Raw genomic sequence first — 18,246 nt, 5'->3', positions numbered from 1 at the left:
TCAAGTCTTCTTCCTGCCTTCAATGCACTCACTGCTGCACCTGCACTGCTCCCTCCCTGCATGCCCATGTGTCTCACCAAGCCTTCCTCTTCCCCTGCAGTGGTGGGACCTCACCCCAGGAGGGCTGTGCATCCTCCAGGCTCCGGGAGGTTTCCTGACATCCACTGAAGTCTGAGGAGTGAAGGAGGGGAGGAGAGCCAGGCCAGCTCATGGGGCATGACTGAGCACAGACACCCCAAGCAGTGGGTGTTCCCTGTCTGTCAGGCTGAACCATGCACATGAGGTAAAAAAATCTGTATGTGGTCAGTGCAGTTTGGGGACACCTGTGAAGCAGCCCTGAACCTGAGGTGCATGACTTCTGGGGTCACGGAGAACCTGAGCGCTTTCCCTAGTTTGTGGACATGAGGGGGAAGGAAGGACAGCATCATTCAGGCTGAAGGGGACCTCGGGAGGTGTCTGGACCAACCTCCTGCTCAAAGCAGGGTCAGACAGAGTACTCAGGCCTTTATCCAAACACATCTTAATCACATTCAAGGATAGAGCCAGTGCACGCTCCCTGGGAAACAGCTTCCAGCACTTGACTATCCTTATGCTGGAATAATTTCTCCCTCTCTCTAGCCTGACCCTCTCTTGTTTCAGCCCATGGCCTCTTGTCCTGGTGTCATGGACATGAGCCTGACTCCATCTTCCTGGGGACCCTGCAATGCTGCTACATGCTTCCCACAAGATCCTCTCTACTCCTGTCTGAACAAGCCCAGCTCTCTAAGCCTCTTCTTACAATAAAAGTTCTCCTATCCTACTGACCTTGGTGGCCCTCCACTGAACTGGTTCCAATATGTTGAGGTCTCTCTGACATTGTGGGATGTCAAAACCTAGGAAAATGTTCTGGATATGGTGTCAAAAGTGCTGAGCAGACTGGCTGTGCTCCGGCTCCTACAGCCCAGGATGCTGTTGGCCTTCTTTCCTGATTGCTCCTCTTTTGCCTAATGGAACCCAAGGACCACAAAGCCTTTCCCACAGAGCTGCTGCCCACCTGGGCAGTCCCTGGTCCATGTCACTGCATGGGCTTAGTCGACCTCAAGGGCACAACTTATTGGCTATCCTGAGGTTCCTATTGGCCCATCACTCCAGCTTGTCTTTGTCCTTTGGGATCGCCACCCTGCCCTCCACTGTAGCATCTGCTCTCCTCAGTGTGGTGTCTTCTACAAATGCTATGAAAAAGCACTCTCTCATCTCCTCCAGGTCATTAAAAGCCCGTTAAACAGGGCAGGTGGCAGCACAGACCCCTGCAGGACTCTACTAGCTAGATGCCTCCAGGCAGAGTACCACGCGTTCACCACGTCCCTCTGAGCCTGACCATCCATCTGGTTATTTACCCATCTACTTACCCACTGAGGCAGACCAGAATATCCTAACTTGGGCACAAGAATATTGTGGAGGGGTAATGTTGAAAACTTCACTGACTTCCAGGTGAAAAGACAACCACTGCCCTCCCTGGGTCCAGCAATCCTGTCCTTTCAGCACAGAAAGCAAGGAAGATGGTGAGAGACAAGCTCCCCTGGGTAAATCCAGTCACCTTCTCTTTCAGACACCCAGAAATGGGATCCAAGTGAACACAATCTGGGGCACAGCCTTTCATTCCCCTGCTCATTCTCTGGGCATTTTAAAAAGGTGCATGCAACATTTATATTTTCCCATTTTCAGGGAGTTGCCACAGATTCCATGACCTTCTAAAGATGATGGAGAGTGGCCTCACAGTGACATTGGCCTGCTCACTCAGCTCCCTGCCATGCTGCCCCTCCTGTCCCATACACTGGGAAGGATGGAGTTTGCTCAAGTGATCCGACTTGATCCCCATCCACTGCTGGTTGATCTCCTCCAGAGTCCTGCCCTGAGTCACAGAGGCCTGGGAGACCTTGCTGGGGAAGGCTGAGGCAAAGAGGACAGACAGAATCTCACATCTATCTACACCTGCTCTTACTAAATTCATCAGTGGCCACACAGGATCTTTGTTTCTTCTTTAACTGTTCCTGAAGCAGTAAACACTCCTTATGGTGCCCTTCAATTGCCTTTCAAGTTTAGACTGAGTTTCGATCTGGACCCTTACTGAGCCTGGAGGATGCTGTCCTTGAAGAGCAGCTGTCCTGAGCTCTGCCACCATGTCACAGCTCTGTCTGCTCAGGAACAGCTCCAGCTCCTCCTGCCTGTGCCCCTGGCTGAGGGCACTGCTGCACATTTGGGCTGAAGCACTGCAGCTGTGGGACCAGGCAAGCTCTGACTTGCTGTAAGGAACCCTGGTACCAAATGTCCAAGACCCCGTGGGTGCAAAAGCAGAGACATGGTGTGGGCAAAACAGAGCTGCATGTCTTCCTAGCCCCAGGTCTCAAGACCCAGCATGAAATGCCTATTTCATTTAACTGAGGATAAGTCCCCAGCTTGAAGAAATTAGATCTTTCCTTGTCACCTTCCTGGCTGTCCTGCCTAATGATGGGACAAAAAAAGGGGATTCTCATGCCGAAGTCTTTTTGTGATAAGAGAAATGACACTGCTGGAAGTAAGTGTCTCTCTGCAGCTGAGGGAGAGAACATGAGTGATGCCTTCAGCCTGTTTCCCAGCAGGTTCCCCTGGAGCCCCAGGGACACCTGGAGGGAGCCCAGAGGGGCAGAGAAAGTGGTGCCTTGGGCTGGGCCTCTGCTGCTGAGCTGAGCTGGGCTCCTGGGATGGAGGGAGCTGCTGGCAAGTGGGCAGCGCTGCAGAGAGACAGCTCTGCCCAGGAGCAGCTCCTCTGCAAAGCGCAGCAGGGCTGAGGGCACTGCCTGCAGGCACCGAGGGGAGATGGTTGAAGTAAGAGGGATGTTTGTTACAGTCTGCATGAGGTGGGAGGATGCTGGGAGCTCACTGGAGGAGAATTATTCACAGCCCTTGATGCAGTAAGTCTCTGGCAGCAGGGCAATGCACATGAGTGTTTTGGAGGGGTCACCTAGACAAGGCACATCACACTGCAGATAGGAATTGGCAGGGTGGCTCTCAGGGTTTCTTTACTGTGGAGAAGGACATGTTCTGTCGTGCCACACTGTCAGAGGACAGGACATGACTGCTCGTCCCTGGGATGGCTGCAGAGGTGTGCATGCAGGGGTGCCCATGCTGTCCTTCAGAGCAGGGTCCCTGCACCCCAGGGGGCTGTGCACCAGGGCAGGGACTCTGCCGGCTGACCGGGTCAGCACTCAGCCTGCCCAGGGAGCGCCCTTCAAAGCTGCGGGGAGAACCTGTGGGTGGAAGCAGGGTAGGATCCCTCTGCTGTCCAGAGGGTGCAGCGTGGGTCAGGGCTGCTGAGACTTCTACATCACCCAGAGGACATTTGCAGAGGGTCATTCTAAAGAGGGATGTCAAGGTAGGGGATTGCCTGAAAGGGAAGAAATCTGTGCTTTGAGTTTTTCCACTCTTGGTTGTCTGGGTGGGCAGTGGGAGATGGGCATTTATTTCTCTCCTCTGGAGTAGGCAGTGAGACCCCAAATCTCGTCAGGACTTGTCTGAGCTGCTCCTTAGCCCCTGCACACACAGAGATGCCCCTGGGCAGTGCCCCTGCTGCCAGGAGGTGCCTGCAGGGCAGAGCTGAGCACACAGCAGGTGGGATGGGGTCTGTGAGCATGGAGAGGGAGGAGATGTGAGGACAGAGGAAGAAGCCATAGCCAAGAAGAGCTCCAGGCAGCAGAGACATGGGCAGGAAGGAAGAGAGACCCGCTGCCAGAAATGCTGTGGGAGTGGGGAATCAGACATCTCCCTGCCATCCCCTGCAGTGCAGATGCTTTCCCTGGAGCAACCCCCTGGTCTCCTCACTCACACAGCAGAGTCTCTGCCCTTATTGGCATGCAGACTTGGCCATGAGTTGCCCTACCCAGCAGCCTGACCATCAAAGAGGAGAAAAACTCAAGTGTGTGACAGAGTGTCCCTCTCCTGCCTCCCTTGGCAGGGCTCCTTTTGCATGTTCTCCTCTTCTCCCTGACGCCCTTCTTCTTACTGGTACACTCACTGGTGTGGGGGGTGAGGATTCAAGTGCAGCTCAGACACCAACGCTGTGTGTGCTGTCATGCACATATGGCGATGGAGGAAAAGCATCCAGCTTGCACCCTGTTCACCTGTGGGGCTCTGGGTACTGCAGTGTGTGTGGCTGCCACTGATCTCACCCTCCTTTCAGGACGTAACAAATTCAGGAGAGTTGACTCTTTCCTTGGGAGGTCCTGCTGGGCTGCAGGCTGCCCTCCCATAGGGCACAGCTCTCCCAGGGCATCTCTGTGTTTTGCAGGACCCCCCTGGAGAAGACACCTCGGTGCTAAGGCCATTGAGATGCTGCTGGGTGGCTGCCTGTGGGCAGCTGTCATGAGCCCTCTGTGTCCCTGTTTGGGAGGGCAGAGCTGAGCTCCTCAGGTACGATGAGATGGGGGAAGGGGGTTGGGAATCTGCACTTGCAAATGGGATTCCCCTGCTCCCAGCCCTGGCCTCTTTCTTTTTGGGGGGAACAGCCGAGTGCGATAGTCCTCCAGGTGGAAGAGCTGCCAGCACAGGGCAGCTGAGAGCAGGGCTGATGGACAGAGCGGCTGTCCTCGCTCTGCACTTGGGTCTTGCACTTGGTCAGCCAACAACCCCGTGCAACGCTAAAGGCTTGGGGAGGAGTGGCTGGAGAGCTGCCTGGCAGAAAAGGACCTGGGGGTGTTGGTCAACAGCTGCCTGAATATGAGCCAGCAGTGTGCTCACATGGCCAAGACGGCCAATGGCATCCTGGCTTGTTTCAGGAATAGTGTGGCCAGCAGGACCAGGGAGATGGTAGTGCCCCTGTACTCGGCACTGGTGAGGCCGCACCTCAAATCCTGTGTGCAGTGTTGGGCCCCTCACCACAAGAAGGACATCAAGGTGCTGGAGCGTGTCCAAAGAAGGGCAACGAAGTTGGTGAAGGGTCTGGAGCACAAGGCTGGTGAGGAGCGGCTGAGGGAGCTGGGGCTGCTCAGCCTGGAGAAGAGGAGGCTGAGGGGAGACCTTGCTCTCTACAACTACCTGAAAGGAGGTTGTAGCGAGGTGGGGGTCGGTCTCTTCTCCCAAGTAGCAAGTGATAGGATGATAGGAAACGGCCTCAAGCTGTGCCACAGCAGATTTAGGTTGGGTATTAGGAAAAACTTCTTCACCGAAAGGGTAGTCAGGCATTGGCACAGGCTGCCCAGGGAAGTGGTTGAGTCTCCATCCCTGGAGGTATTTAAAAGATGGGTAGATGTGGTGCTTCGGGACATGGTTTAGTGGTGGACTTGACAGTGCTAGGTTAACGGTTGGAGTCGATGATCTAAAGGGTCTTTTCCAACCTTAACGATTCTATGATTCTATGAAAACAAATTTCCCATTTTTTCTGCTCTGCAGTAGAGTGATTCTGAAGTGACAATGCTGAAAACGTCTGTGATATCATGAGTGGATTTAATGTGCAGTCACTCTGAGTTCCTGTTTTCCTACTGCTGTAGGGCAGGACTGAGTCCTGCAGAGCCCACAGCAGAGCCTCCTGCTCCCTGGGGCACCCTCAGCCAGCACCAACCAGAGCTTATGAAAGGGACCTGCCAAAGACCTTCCTGAATGGAGAGAGAGACATTTTGGGAGGAGGGGTTCTATGAGAAATGTCTTTTATTTTGCTCAGAAAAATCTCTCCTAACTTTTCACTGTCTTTTTCCTCTAGTACAGTCCTCCATGTCCAGAGGCAGCAGATGACCAACAGCAGCTCCATCACCCAGTTCCTCCTCCTGGCATTTGCAGACAAGCGGGAGCTGCAGCTCTTGCACTTCTGGCTCTTCCTGGCCATCTACCTGGCTGCCCTCCTGGGCAACGGCCTCATCATCACTGCCATAGCCTGTGACCACCGCCTCCACACCCCCATGTACTTCTTCCTCCTCAACCTCTCTGTTCTTGACTTAGGCTCCATCTCCACCACTGTCCCCAAATCCATGGCCAATTCCCTCTGGGACACCAGGGACATCTCCTATGCAGGATGTGCTGCCCAGGTCTTTCTGTTTGTATTTTTGATTTCAGCAGAGTATTTTCTCCTCACCATCATGGCCTATGACCGCTGTGTGGCCATCTGCAAACCCCTGCACTACGGGACCCTCCTGGGCAGCAGAGCTTGTGTCCACATGGCAGCAGCTGCCTGGGGCAGTGGGTTCCTCTATGCTGTGCTGCACACGGCCAATACATTTTCACTCCCCCTCTGCCACGGTAATGTTGTGGACCAGTTCTTCTGTGAAATCCCCCAGATCCTCAAGCTCTCCTGCTCAGATGCCTACCTCAGGGAGACTGGGCTTCTTGCGGTTAGTGACTTTGTGGACTTTGGATGTTTTGTGTTCATTGTGCTATCCTATGTGCAGATCCTCAAGGCTGTACTGAGGTTTCCCTCTGAGCAGAAAAGGCACAAAGCCTTTTCCACGTGCCTCCCTCACCTGGCCGTGGTCTCTCTGTATGTCACTTCTGGCACGTTTGCCTACCTGAAGCCCCACTCCATCTCCTCCCCATCCCTGGATCTGGCGGTGGCAGTGCTGTACTCGGTGGTGCCTCCAGCAGTGAACCCCCTCATCTACAGCATGAGAAACCGGGAGCTCAAGGGCGCCTTATGGAAACTGATCCAATGCGTGCTGTTTCCCTGACAATAACCTGCCTCTGCTCCTCTACATGTTTCCCAGGCAAAGAGTCTGTTTTTTTCACTCGTGATAATTCTATGGAGAGATAATTTTCTGGGCTTATCCTCCGTTTGTGGAGGTTTGATCCTGTTGTGTCTGACCCTTGCACGATACTGTGTCAAATGTGGCCTGTCAGATTGCAGCTCTTCTATTAAAGGTGATCTCCTGGGTGCAATGACTGAAGGCTGGGCTCTTCCTCCAAGGTTGCTTCCAAGAAAATGTCCAAGGAATTGGCCTTTTAAAATTTCTCTTCTCCTTGTGTTCTCAGTGGTTTTGGGGTTAAGCACATGGTAACACTGGGTTCCATTGGATCAAAAGTTCTGATTTAAAGGCTCTCTTCTTGGTGTTCAATGGCAGTGGAGATGGTCCATCAGCTCCTCATTATTACCTCAGGTTGCTTCATGTCTGACAGGACTGATGGCTTGTACCAGACTCTCTGGAAATGAATTTGGAGGGATCAGGAGACAATGGGGATTCATCACATAACTCAGGTGGGGTTGGAATGAATGCAGACTCAGAAGGTGAAACGTCGTCAAGGGCAAAAAGTCCTCCAAAAGTAAAGCTCTAAATTGATGTATCTACGAAGAAGGACTGTGCAGTGCCATGGGAGTCAGTGGGGACTCAGCAGGCACAGGGAAGGGAGAGTGGAGAGCTGCAGGAGCTGCCTGAGGACCCCCAGGGCCAGGACTCTGGAAAATTTTCACAGACCAGTCCCACACACTGGCCATTTCCACCTCGGGCCATACACCACAGCCCTCAGGAGGGATCTTTGCTGCATGGTCACCCCCATCCTCCTCTGGGGCTCAGTCATACTTAACCCCATTGCCATTATTAATACAATGGAAACTCATTTCCTACTGACACTCGTTTCACACCAAAATCCACAGCTTTTGCCACAGTTGGTCTCTCACCCAAGCCTCTTCTCAGACAGCTCCAGCTAGGTCAGCTGCTCATGGCCTGGTTATGACAAATATTGAACATTTCCATTGAGTGAAATCCCAAGTCAGAGGATTGGTTTACATTCTCTTTACAACCCAAATCACCCCATGCTCTGCAGATATCTCCTTGCCTTATCTCTGGCCAGAAACTTCCTCATTTCAACAACTGCCTATTGCCTATTATTCTCCTGCCAAGCAATACCATTACAAGACCGGTTTCATGTTCCTGAAAACCTCCCCATGGGGACTGGCAGGTCACGATGAGGTTCCCAAGGCCTTCCCTTCTGGACATTGAACAAGGCCCTTTCCTCCACTTTCTCCTCCCAGGCAACTGCTCCAGCCCCTCAGCAGCTCGGTGACTCCCCACTCAACTTGCTGCCAGTTACCAACACCTCCCTCGCTGTGCTGGTGATCTCTGGCCAAGAGCCCAGCAGCCCCACAGGCGCTCCCTCCTTCCTCCCCTTCCCCAGTGGGGGCCGAAAAATGGACACGGTTGCGTACAGTGGTCTAAGGAGCGATGAGCAGGGGGAGACAATCACTGCCCTCGCTCTTTTGGTGAGACTCCAGGACTCTGCTGGCTGCCTTTGCTACCAGGTTGTACCAGGCTATAATAGCCTAACATGGGTACAAGGCTATCGAGGGAGACCATGGGCCTTTTCCACACAGCTGCTCCCCAGCCAGGCTGTCCCCAGCCCCTGCAACTGCAGGCTGTTAGGCTACCCCAGGCACAGGACCTGCTCTTTGTCCGTGTTCTGTCTCATGAAGTTCCTGACAGGACAGTCTTTTTGCCTGTCAAGTTTGCCCTGAATGGCATCCCTAGGGCACAGGAATGGTCCTCCCAATTTTGTGCCATCCACAGACGTGGTGACAGTTGCCTCCTCTGCATCATGGATACAGGTGTTAAACTGCACAGGGCTCAGGAGAGTCCCCTGTGCTGCCCCACAATGCCCCAGTATGTCCCACTGGCCTCCAGGTAGGGCATGACCCCTTCTCCACTGCTCTCTCAGCCTCATCCTCCAATGGGGTTTCACCCATCTGTTTGTCGACCCATCCAGACTGTAATGGCCCAATGTGGGTACAAGGATATCGAGGGAGACCATGCCAAAAGTCTTGCTGGAGTGGAGGTAAAGGACATCCACTGTTGTCCCCTCGTGCATAAAAGCAGTTCCTTCATCAGGAAGGCCATCAGGTTGGTGAGGCAGGATTTACCCTTGGCTAATCCATGCTGACTGCATTTGGACACCTTCTGCTCTTTGAGGTGCCCAGCAATGTCCCCCAAGAGCACTCATGGGAAGGCTCGCTCCTCCCCCAAGTGAGCTTGTACAGCCTGGGGTTCCCGGGGTTGCGCTTTTGGCCTCTTTCAAAGATGGCTGCAACATTGGCTTGTCCTCACTCCCAAGAGACATCTAGCAATCCCGTGACCTTTCAAAAGGGATATTCCAATAAAATATCGATCTTCCAGTGTCACTTCATTACCACTATTCTACCTTCTATACTGTGTATTTAATTTCTCTTTCATACATTTTCACCTGTCCTGATACAATGACCATTTCTAACGTCTTCTTTTCAGATGCAGACTGCCTAGACAAAAGCCCTTTCCCTTATTCTCCAGTTTTTCCCTCCCCTTACTCCTTGTTCATTCAGATGCCTCTCACCTATGCAGCTGTCTTTATCTTCAGGTAGCTAGAAGCTTGCCTGTCTTTCAGCAGTCTAATTGTCTCTAGCTGTCTCTTGAATTCTGTTCATATCTATCTTTTTGTAGCCATCTAAAACATTTCTGATAAGATTATCCCTTGTAGAGAGGCCACCTCATTAGAGGCAGCTTGTACTTAGCATATGGTTGTGGAGCGTGTTTATTGTTTATGAAGACTGATCATGCTTTAATTTTCTCTCCTTACAAATTGGAAAAGCCTTCTGTATGTGTGTGCAGCCAGGTCTCTAAGGAGAGCAGGGGGGAGATGGTGCAAAGGAGCTGTACCATCCAGCTGCAGAGATCAGTGGAGAAGTCTGATGCAAGAACAGTGATGTCAGTCCCAGGTGGCCAATGACAGAAATGTTGGGGTTGGGGAGGTGAGGAGCAAAGTTGTCCGTACAGTGTCAGGCCTCAGGGGACTGCTCTTCCTTCCCCTCCAGACCTCCTGAGGAGACACTCTGCATCAACATCAGTTGGAGTAGGCTTCTATTACCTCTTCTTGAAACTGAAAATTAATAAAATATAGGCTTTAAATTAAAAAAAGTCATTTTTATTAGGTACGGTCTGAAATCTTCCTCCTTAACTCCACTATGAAAAAACTCCAATTAGCTGTACAAGTCTTGAAGACTTAAAGAAAATTACAGGAAGAGAAAGAGCTTGTTAGGGCTTTTTGTATTTTAACGAGCCCCATGGTGTGTTTGGGGCTGAGTCCATGATCCTCAGATGCTGAGAGAAGATTGAACAACCCTCTCAAGAAGTCCAAGTCAGAACAAAACCCAAAGTACTTTGAAGCATTAATGAGCCCCACTGAGGGCCATTACTGACAAAGCCTCCCCAGGGACTCATTAGAGCAGACAGTTGGAGGCTGTGATTGCAGGGAGGCAAAGGCACTGGGCAGGTGGCTGTAATGCAGAGAAAACCCTTGGTTTATCAGCAAGCAGCAAGGCCAAGCCCTGTTCCCCAGGCCCTGGCAAGGCAGATCCTGTCCCTCACACGTGGCTCAGGGCTCTTCCTGGGGGCAGTGGGATGTGAGGGCGAGCAGCGCCAAGTGTCGAAAAACTGTGCAACACCTCCTGGCATCCCCAAGCGGGGGCGAGGAAGCAACAAAGTCCAGAGACTCAAAATAAAGTTTCTGCCTGAAAGCCTCAGCGACAGAGGTCACTGCCATAGCCAAGGGGACAAAGACCTTGGTTCCTTTGGGCCTTTCAGTCTTGCCAGAGCCCTTGCCCATCTCGACTGCAGGCTGTCTTACACTGCCCCATGCCTGCACCTCTTGCCTTCCAAGCTACAGACACCCATCTTCCTTTACCACCAGCTCTCACCCTGGCATTTCTATACCTTCACTGATGGCTCTCCATCCTCACTGGCTCTTCCTTGAAACACAAAGCCATGGGCTGATCCAGTCTCCCTCTGGGCGACCTTTTGCACCACAAGGATACCCTTTGAGTGACCTTTCTTTTTCAACACCTCCAGTCTGAACCTTCCAAGCAGCACTTTGTGGAGGTTTCCTTCTCTTCCCACTACCAAAAAAAGCTCCATCATCTCTGAAACCACCCTTCAAGCAGTTGAAGGCTACCACTATAGTGACTGAGCCTCCACTTCAAAAGGTACAGAAGCCCAGGTCCCTCAACTTCTCCACACAGCCCCCACACCCCATCCTGGCAGATCTCCTCTGGAGCCTCTCCAGTTCCTCCTCTTTCTTCCACAACCGGGAGCCCCACATGCAGACACACGAGCCTGCATGTGGCCACACCCGTGCTGATGCAAGGGGGATGATAACTCCCTTGTCTGGGTGGCCATGCTCCCCCCAATGCAGCCCTGTATGCAGTTGGCCTTACTCGTGGTGAGCATGCCCCACTGGCTCAGATGGCATCCCTCGTAACGCCCAGGCCCTTCTCCTCAGGGTCACTCCTGAGTGGTCCAGGTCCCAGTCGGCCCTTGTGTTTGGGGTTATTCTGCCCCCAAGAAAGGACTTGCTGCTTCTCCGTGTAAAGCTTTGTGAGGTTTCTACTGGCCGAATCCCAGAGTTTCTCAAGGTCCTCTAAGAGTGAAGCTCCATTGGGCCAGCTGTTAATGCGTGCGCACAGATGGCTGACCCTGCCATGTGGTGCCTCTGCCAAGATAAGACTATCAGGAATTACAAAACACGACAGATAATAGAAGGAGGTACGAGTTTAATGGCATTGCTGACCAGGGTAGGAATTCCCATGGCGACAAGCTCAGAAACACCAAATGAGGGTACAAAGGAAGGCAAACTAGGGCCAAGGAGGAAAGGGAAAACAGAGATGGGCTGTTTGCATGGGAGGGTACAAGGATGGTCAAGGGGAAGAAATTGTGAGTGGGAAGAGGGAAAAAGGAAAGAAAAGGTGAAGCAAAGGAACCAACCAGGGCTGTCTGGGAATACCTGCCAAGCAGCCCTGCATGGGAGCAACAATGCCTGGAGCGAGACAAGAACACCACAGATCATCTGACCCAACTTCTTTCTGGCTGACTTCAGTGGTCACTGGAAACCTGAGTGCTTTGCCACCCATCAGGAAGGCATGATGTGTGGTGGAAGGAAATGCCTACTCATTTCTGCTGGAAGGGATCTCGTGAGGTGTCTAAGCCCACCTCCTGCTCAGAGCAGGGTCAGCTCTGGGCTCAGACCTGGTCGCTTAGGGCTATATTCCTTTGGGGCTTGAAAAGCTCCAAGGATGGAGATGACACAAGCTCTCTGGGAAACCTGCTTCAGTGCTTGACTGTCTTGATGGGAAGGAAGTTTCTCCTCCCTTGTTTCAGCTGATGCCCATTGGCCCTCATCCTCCCATCATGCACAACAGTGAAGAACCCGGCTCCATTTCCTTACTGACATCCAAGATGGTATGGGGAGGCTGTTAGGAGGTCTCCCCAAAGCCTTCTCTTCTCCAGGCTTTGCACCTTTGCAGCAAAGGCGGACAACGGCACCCTGGGCTGCATGAGGAAGAGCACTGCCAGCAGGTGGGGGAGGTCATCCTTCCTCTCTCCTCAGCACTGCTACAATTTGTCTTGCTCACTTCCCACAGGGTTTTCTACTCTACCACCTCACTCGCGCTGCAGCCAAAGCTGCCCTCCTTACCTTCCACCAGTCCTGCCTTGTCTTCTTGTGAAAAACATACCCAGGAGAGCATTCCCACCATGTCGGGTCAGGGATCACCTTCCATCTTCCTTTCAGCCGTGGCTTTTTAGCAGAGGTCCATGGCCTTCCAAGTTCTCAGGGACTACCAGGTCCTAAAATTGTGTCTGTATCTCCATCTGCCTTAGAAGACAACTCATCCTCTTCCCAACCTTCCTCAGGCAGTTCAGGCATCCTGACCACAAGACCATTGTACATCAAGACGTTAGTGATCCATGCAACAGGAAACCTGAGTAGGCCCAGGCCTGTGCTGTGCTGTGCTCCACGTACAGCTAAGCCTTCAGGCTGTATTGTGCTGAGCATATTCCTGGGTTGCAGACTAAATTTGATTGTAATGAGAAGTATGCAGGCAGCTCCCACCTGGTACCAGTGATTAGGTCACCTGCATGTCCTTACCTATATCTAAGACTGCAACAATGAAATCACAGGTGAACAGCCTCTTTTGGGGGCAGTAGAAATAATGACTTGGATTTTCTTCCTTCTAAGAAAACACTGAAAGTGATCCCAGCAGCAAAATCGGATAACCCTTCTACAGACAGGATCTGCAAGACTCGCTGCACCAGCTGACCAGACACAAGTAACCTCACCATGATCTTCCAAGCCACGTGCCTGCTGCCGGCCTTTCAGCTTCTCGGATAAACACAACCAAACCTCATGCCTGCTGCTGTACCAGCACGTACTCGGGCAGAAAGGACATGACAGCCATATCCAAGCCCTCTTCCTGGATGGGCCTACCAGTTACTTAGGGAAAGGGAGTCCCACAATCAACTTGCCAACCATGTGCCTTCTGCTGGCCTATCAGAGACACTGGCAGGTGGGAGCCTAACAGCATATACCCCAACCATGATTCAAGAGCTGACCTATCAGCTGTTTCAGGAAGAAGTGACTTGACAGTCCCTTTCCCAGACACATTGCTGCTGCTGGCCTATGAACTCCAGAGACAGATGGGAAATCACAGCCCCCTTCACAGCCTTGGGCCTCCTGCTGGCCCATGAGATCCCGAGGCACAGCTGACCTCATCATAGCATTCCTAGCCATCTCCTCCTCATGGCCTGTGAACTGATCAGATGTAAGTAACCTCACATTCCTCTTCCAATGCCATGCGACTGCTCTTGGAACTCACAATCCCCTTCCCGCCCCAAGGGGCCAAAAAGTTTAAGTTAGGGTTAGGAATGGGGCTGAAGGTAAGGGGGTGTAAAGCATGGGAAAAAGGCCATTGGGGGTGAGGTGTTCAGGTTAGGGTTTAGGGACTAGATCTTGCCTTCAATGGTTGGGGATTAGGCAAAGTTTGATAAGGTAGGTTTGGTGTTGTGCTGAGGGTGGCTGGTTAGTGTTAGGGAATGGGCTAGCTTTGTGGATTAGGGTTTTGATTAGGGCTGGAGTGAAGGCTAGGGTTAAGGCCAACAATTTAATGCTAAGGGTACGGGCAAGGGATTAGGGTGATCTATAAGGTAAGCGTAAGGGCAAGGAGTTAGGTGTTTCGACTTTGGTTTAGAGCTAAAATTTGAGATGAGGTATTAGAGTAATGGATTGCCTTCAGGGTGAGGGATAGCATTTAGGGGTAGGGCTAGGACTTAAGGTTACTGGTTAGAAATAGGGTAAAGGCTTAACATGAGTGTGTTCACAGTCAGTGTCACAGTGGCATCAAAATTACCTGAACGGATCTTACCTCTTCCAAATTGTCGAGGACTGTTATGGAACCAGAATTGTCTCGACATTGCCGTTCTACCACCGTCTTCTGGGTTCGACATCCAGCCCCCGACGAAACCACCACAGGATGGATGCCCATGCAGAGACCAGGACACGAAAGGCGGGACCATGAACTTGCACGCACGCCTGCACAGAGACCAGGGTGCGAAAGGCAGAGGCCGGGACGCGAAAGGCAGGGCCATGGACTGCACGTACGCCTGCGCAGACACCAGGCCGCGAAAAGCGGAGGCCAGGACGCGGAAGGCGGGGCCATGGACTGCACGCGCGCCTGCGCAGAGACCAGGGCGCGAAAAGCAGAAGCCCAAACTGCATGTACGCAGACCTGTTCTGCGCATGTGCATGGCCCTATAAAAGGACCGCGTGCGCCTTTTGAGGTCCTCTCTTTCTCTTCTCGTCCTTCCCCATGCACCTCCTTGGAAGGACACAGAGACTGGACCGACTGGACCTTTGATCGACGGGACAGCGCCAGACTTGGAGTGGCGGTAGCTAGTTCCCCTACGTGGCTCTCTTCTCACCCGCCTGAGCACGCTCTTTCTATTTTTCTCTCTTTTTCTCTCTCTCTCTTTTTTCTTCTTTTTCTCCCCCCCCCCCCCGGTCCTCACCCCTTCGTTCGCCAAAATAAAGTCAAAAGGTTGTACGGCATTTGACCTTGTTTGCATCTTAATCTCGTCCTTGGGATCGTATCAAAACCTCTCCCGACATTGGATCGGGACATTTTAATTGGCGTCACGGACAGGATCCCCTGAGACGAGAGTGCCGTACTACCTTGTTGCGGCGTGCTCTGTGATTGTGGGTGAACGAGACATACGAGCAAGTACGAAGCGAGTGCGGAGTTCCGATCCGCGGTTCTGCTCTCCCGCAAGGGAAGCAGCCGGAGACGAACGAAGCGTGAGGAGGGAGTGGATGTTGGTTCTTTGTGCATAACTTACATAGTAGTGTATGGTTTGGCCTCCTGGGAGCATATAGGGGGAACTTGGATACTTAAGCGTGACCCTCTCAGGACGACACCCCCCTTTGTAGGAATTTTTGGATATTAGTTTGTGTTTTGGCCTCCTGGGAGTGCATGGGGGGAACTTGGATACTGAAGTGTGACCCTTTCAGGACGACAGCCCACTTTGTAGGAATTTTTGGTTATTGGTGTACCGTTTTGGTCTCCTGGGAGCGCATAGGGGAAACTTGGATATTAAAGTGTGACCCTCTCAGGACGATAACCCCTTTGTAAGTGATGGCCGCCTGCAAGGCAGTCGATGTTTGTGACCATGTGCTTTCGCTGGATGAAGGGACAGAGAAATTGTATGGCCTCTTGGAGGCGCACCGGTCTCGCCCCTCGCCCCAGGGACAAGACTGGGCAAGGGAGCACTGGTGTCAGTTACAGAGTGTGGTGGATAGAATAACTATCTTGCAGAAGGAGGCTAAGGTTAAGAGGGGGAAAGGAAAGGCTATAATTTGTGCGGTGTTGGGAGAGAGTTTGGCCGGCGCGGTGGAGGAGAAAAAGCAGAGGTCCGGTCGGACCGATACATTGGTGAACTCCCTGCAGACAGTAATAAAAACCCTGCAGGAACAATTGGAGGAGGAGAGGTGCCAAAATGCAATACTAAAAAATGAGTTGAAAAATCAGCTTTTAATGGAGGCGGATACACTGCCGGGGGCAGAAACAACGCCCGCGGAGAAGGGGATACGGCAGATTTACCCCCCGGGCGATTTGCAAAAAGCCAAAGAGGCCGTGGAGAGCCTCCCCCACATGTACCCGCTGGTCAAAACGGAGTATGTGTACGAGGACGAGGGTGATAATCGTCCCCAAGTTATTACTAAAGAGGTCCCGTTTACAGCAACTGAATTGGCAAAGCTGAGAAAGGACTTTGCAAGGAATACCAAGGAGTCGGAGACTGAATACATGTGGAGAGTGTCTTTGTCGGGGGGGGATGGGATCTTGCTGTCAGAAAAGGAGGCGGAAGGGTATTGGGGTCTGGGTGTGTTTTTAACTACGGGCGATCTCCAAGCACCATGGTCGTTGACCCAGAGAGCCGCATACTGGGCAGGAGGGTTGAGCCCCCTGGAAAGGGGAGACCCCTTAGCTATAACGGGCACGGTAGATCAATTAGTAGAGAGTGTGCAAAAGGCGGCATGCCTTCAGATGATGGATGACCGGGAGCTCAAGCCCCACCTGGGCTCCCCAATGTTAATGCCTGTAGACCCGGAGAGAATGACTCCCCTGATACGGGGACTGCCCGACTCCCTGAAACCCTTTGGGATCCGATTGCAAGGGCGGATTTATAACACCCCCGGGGGAGAAGGGATTGCAGCCGCTCGGGAGGGGATAATGACCCCTGACTACTGGCGCCTAGGGAAGAAAGTATGGACGTGGGGGGAGGTGGCTCAGGAGTTAATTGATTTTGGGAGGAAATACGGCCCTGTTGGTGGACCACCCCACAGAACCGAGACCAGGGCTGTGTGGGCGGCAGAACGAGTTAGTGGGCGGCAGTCACCCCTTGGGAGCGGCCGGGACCCGACTGCGAAAGGAAAGCCCCTGAGCCAACAGGGACTGTGGCAGTTGGGGCTCCAGAAAGGAGTTCCCCGAGATTTAATGGATGGGCTCCCAACCAAGAAATTAGAGCAGCTCGTGTGGAGATGGTCAGAGCAAGGGGCCACTTCGAGGCCAACTCCTAGCACCCCCCCCCTGATAAACTTTGGGGAGAAACCAGCCGGGGGGAGAAAAGACAGCGGAGAACTAAAACCTCTGCCCCCTGAAGGTGAGGGGGAGGGCGGAGGGTGGATGTTCATAAGACAGCTCACCTGCAATGCAAAGGGGGACATGCTGCTCACGGTAGCGGTGGGACCCGAGAAAAGACCGGTGATCTTTTTAATCGACACGGGGGCAGAAATCACTGCACTGAGTCAAACAGACGCAGAAAGATGTGGGACCTCGGTACCCTCCAGAAACCTGATTGTTTTAAATGCTCTGGGAAAACACAATCGGTACCTATGACCCCAGTGTCCCTATGGTTACCAGGGGAGGACGGCCCTGTTAATACTATGGTGGCCGTAGGATCCTTTCAAATGAATCTCTTGGGCATAGACGTTTTAAAGGGCAGACAGTGGCGCGACGCCCAGGGAAACTCGTGGTCTTTCGCCATCCTGCAGATCAGGCAGTTGGCTGAAGCCCCCAGCGTGGAGGTGCGCCTGTTGCAAACAGCGCCTGCCCTCCCCCCTTCCAAACTGACAAACGTGAAACCCCAGCCGCTACTGATAGGAGCAAGAGATGGAATCGCGCCAGTGCTGGAGGACTTAAAGGGGCAGGGGATTATAGTTCCCACCCACTCCCCCGTTAACTCCCCGGTATGGCCTGTCCGAAAACCAAAAGGCAAGTGGAGGTTGACAGTAGATTACCGGAGGCTGAATGCCAACACCGGCCCATTAACAGCTGCCATACCGAACATTGCCGAGCTTATAGCTGCCATTCAAGAGCAATCACACCCAATTATGGCAACTATTGACGTTAAAGACATGTTCTTTATGGTCCCCCTGCAGCCGCAGGACCAGGACCGCTTTGCTTTTACCTGGGCGGGGCAACAGTACACCTTTAAACGGCTCCCTCAGGGATACAAGCACTCCCCCACCTTAGCCCACCACGCTCTAGCACAGGAGCTGGAAGCAATTCCCATAAGGGCGGGGGTGAAAATTTACCAATATATAGATGATGTACTCATAGGGGGGAATCAGGTGGAAGAGGCTGGGGAAGTCCAGAAGGACATCATCACCCATCTAGAGAGCATAGGATTGACAATCCCACCTGAGAAAATACAAACCCCTTCAAGTGAGGTGAAATTTTTAGGAATTTGGTGGAAGGGAGGGATGACATGTATCCCACCAGACACCCTTTCCTCCCTCGACCAAATTAAGATACCAGAATCAAAAAAAGACTTACAGCATGCGTTAGGGCTGCTTGTGTTCTGGAGAAAGCATATCCCTGATTTCTCAATTATCGCGAGACCCCTATATGATTTACTACGGAAAAGGGCGCAAAGGGAGTGGACCCCGGTCCACGATGAGACG

At 52.6% G+C, this 18,246-nt stretch overlaps 1 protein-coding gene across 1 annotated transcript; it reads left to right on the top strand.

The window, feature by feature from the left end:
* Positions 1 to 5,738: 5,738 nt before the first annotated feature.
* LOC309600787 (olfactory receptor 14C36-like) lies at positions 5,739 to 6,668 on the top strand (the record flags this gene model as incomplete). Its single annotated transcript, XM_082333374.1, has 1 exon — positions 5,739 to 6,668. The coding sequence occupies one exon, from the start codon at positions 5,739 to 5,741 to the stop codon at positions 6,666 to 6,668; it is 930 nt and encodes a 309-aa protein (XP_082189500.1).
* Positions 6,669 to 18,246: the final 11,578 nt, after the last annotated feature.

The sequence above is a fragment of the Platalea leucorodia genome (genome assembly GCF_965183815.1).
Source record: "Platalea leucorodia genome assembly, chromosome: 25".
NCBI lineage: Eukaryota > Metazoa > Chordata > Aves > Pelecaniformes > Threskiornithidae > Platalea > Platalea leucorodia.
Note: the sequence above shows the minus strand (reverse complement) of the source record. Positions and strands in the feature narration are given on the sequence as shown.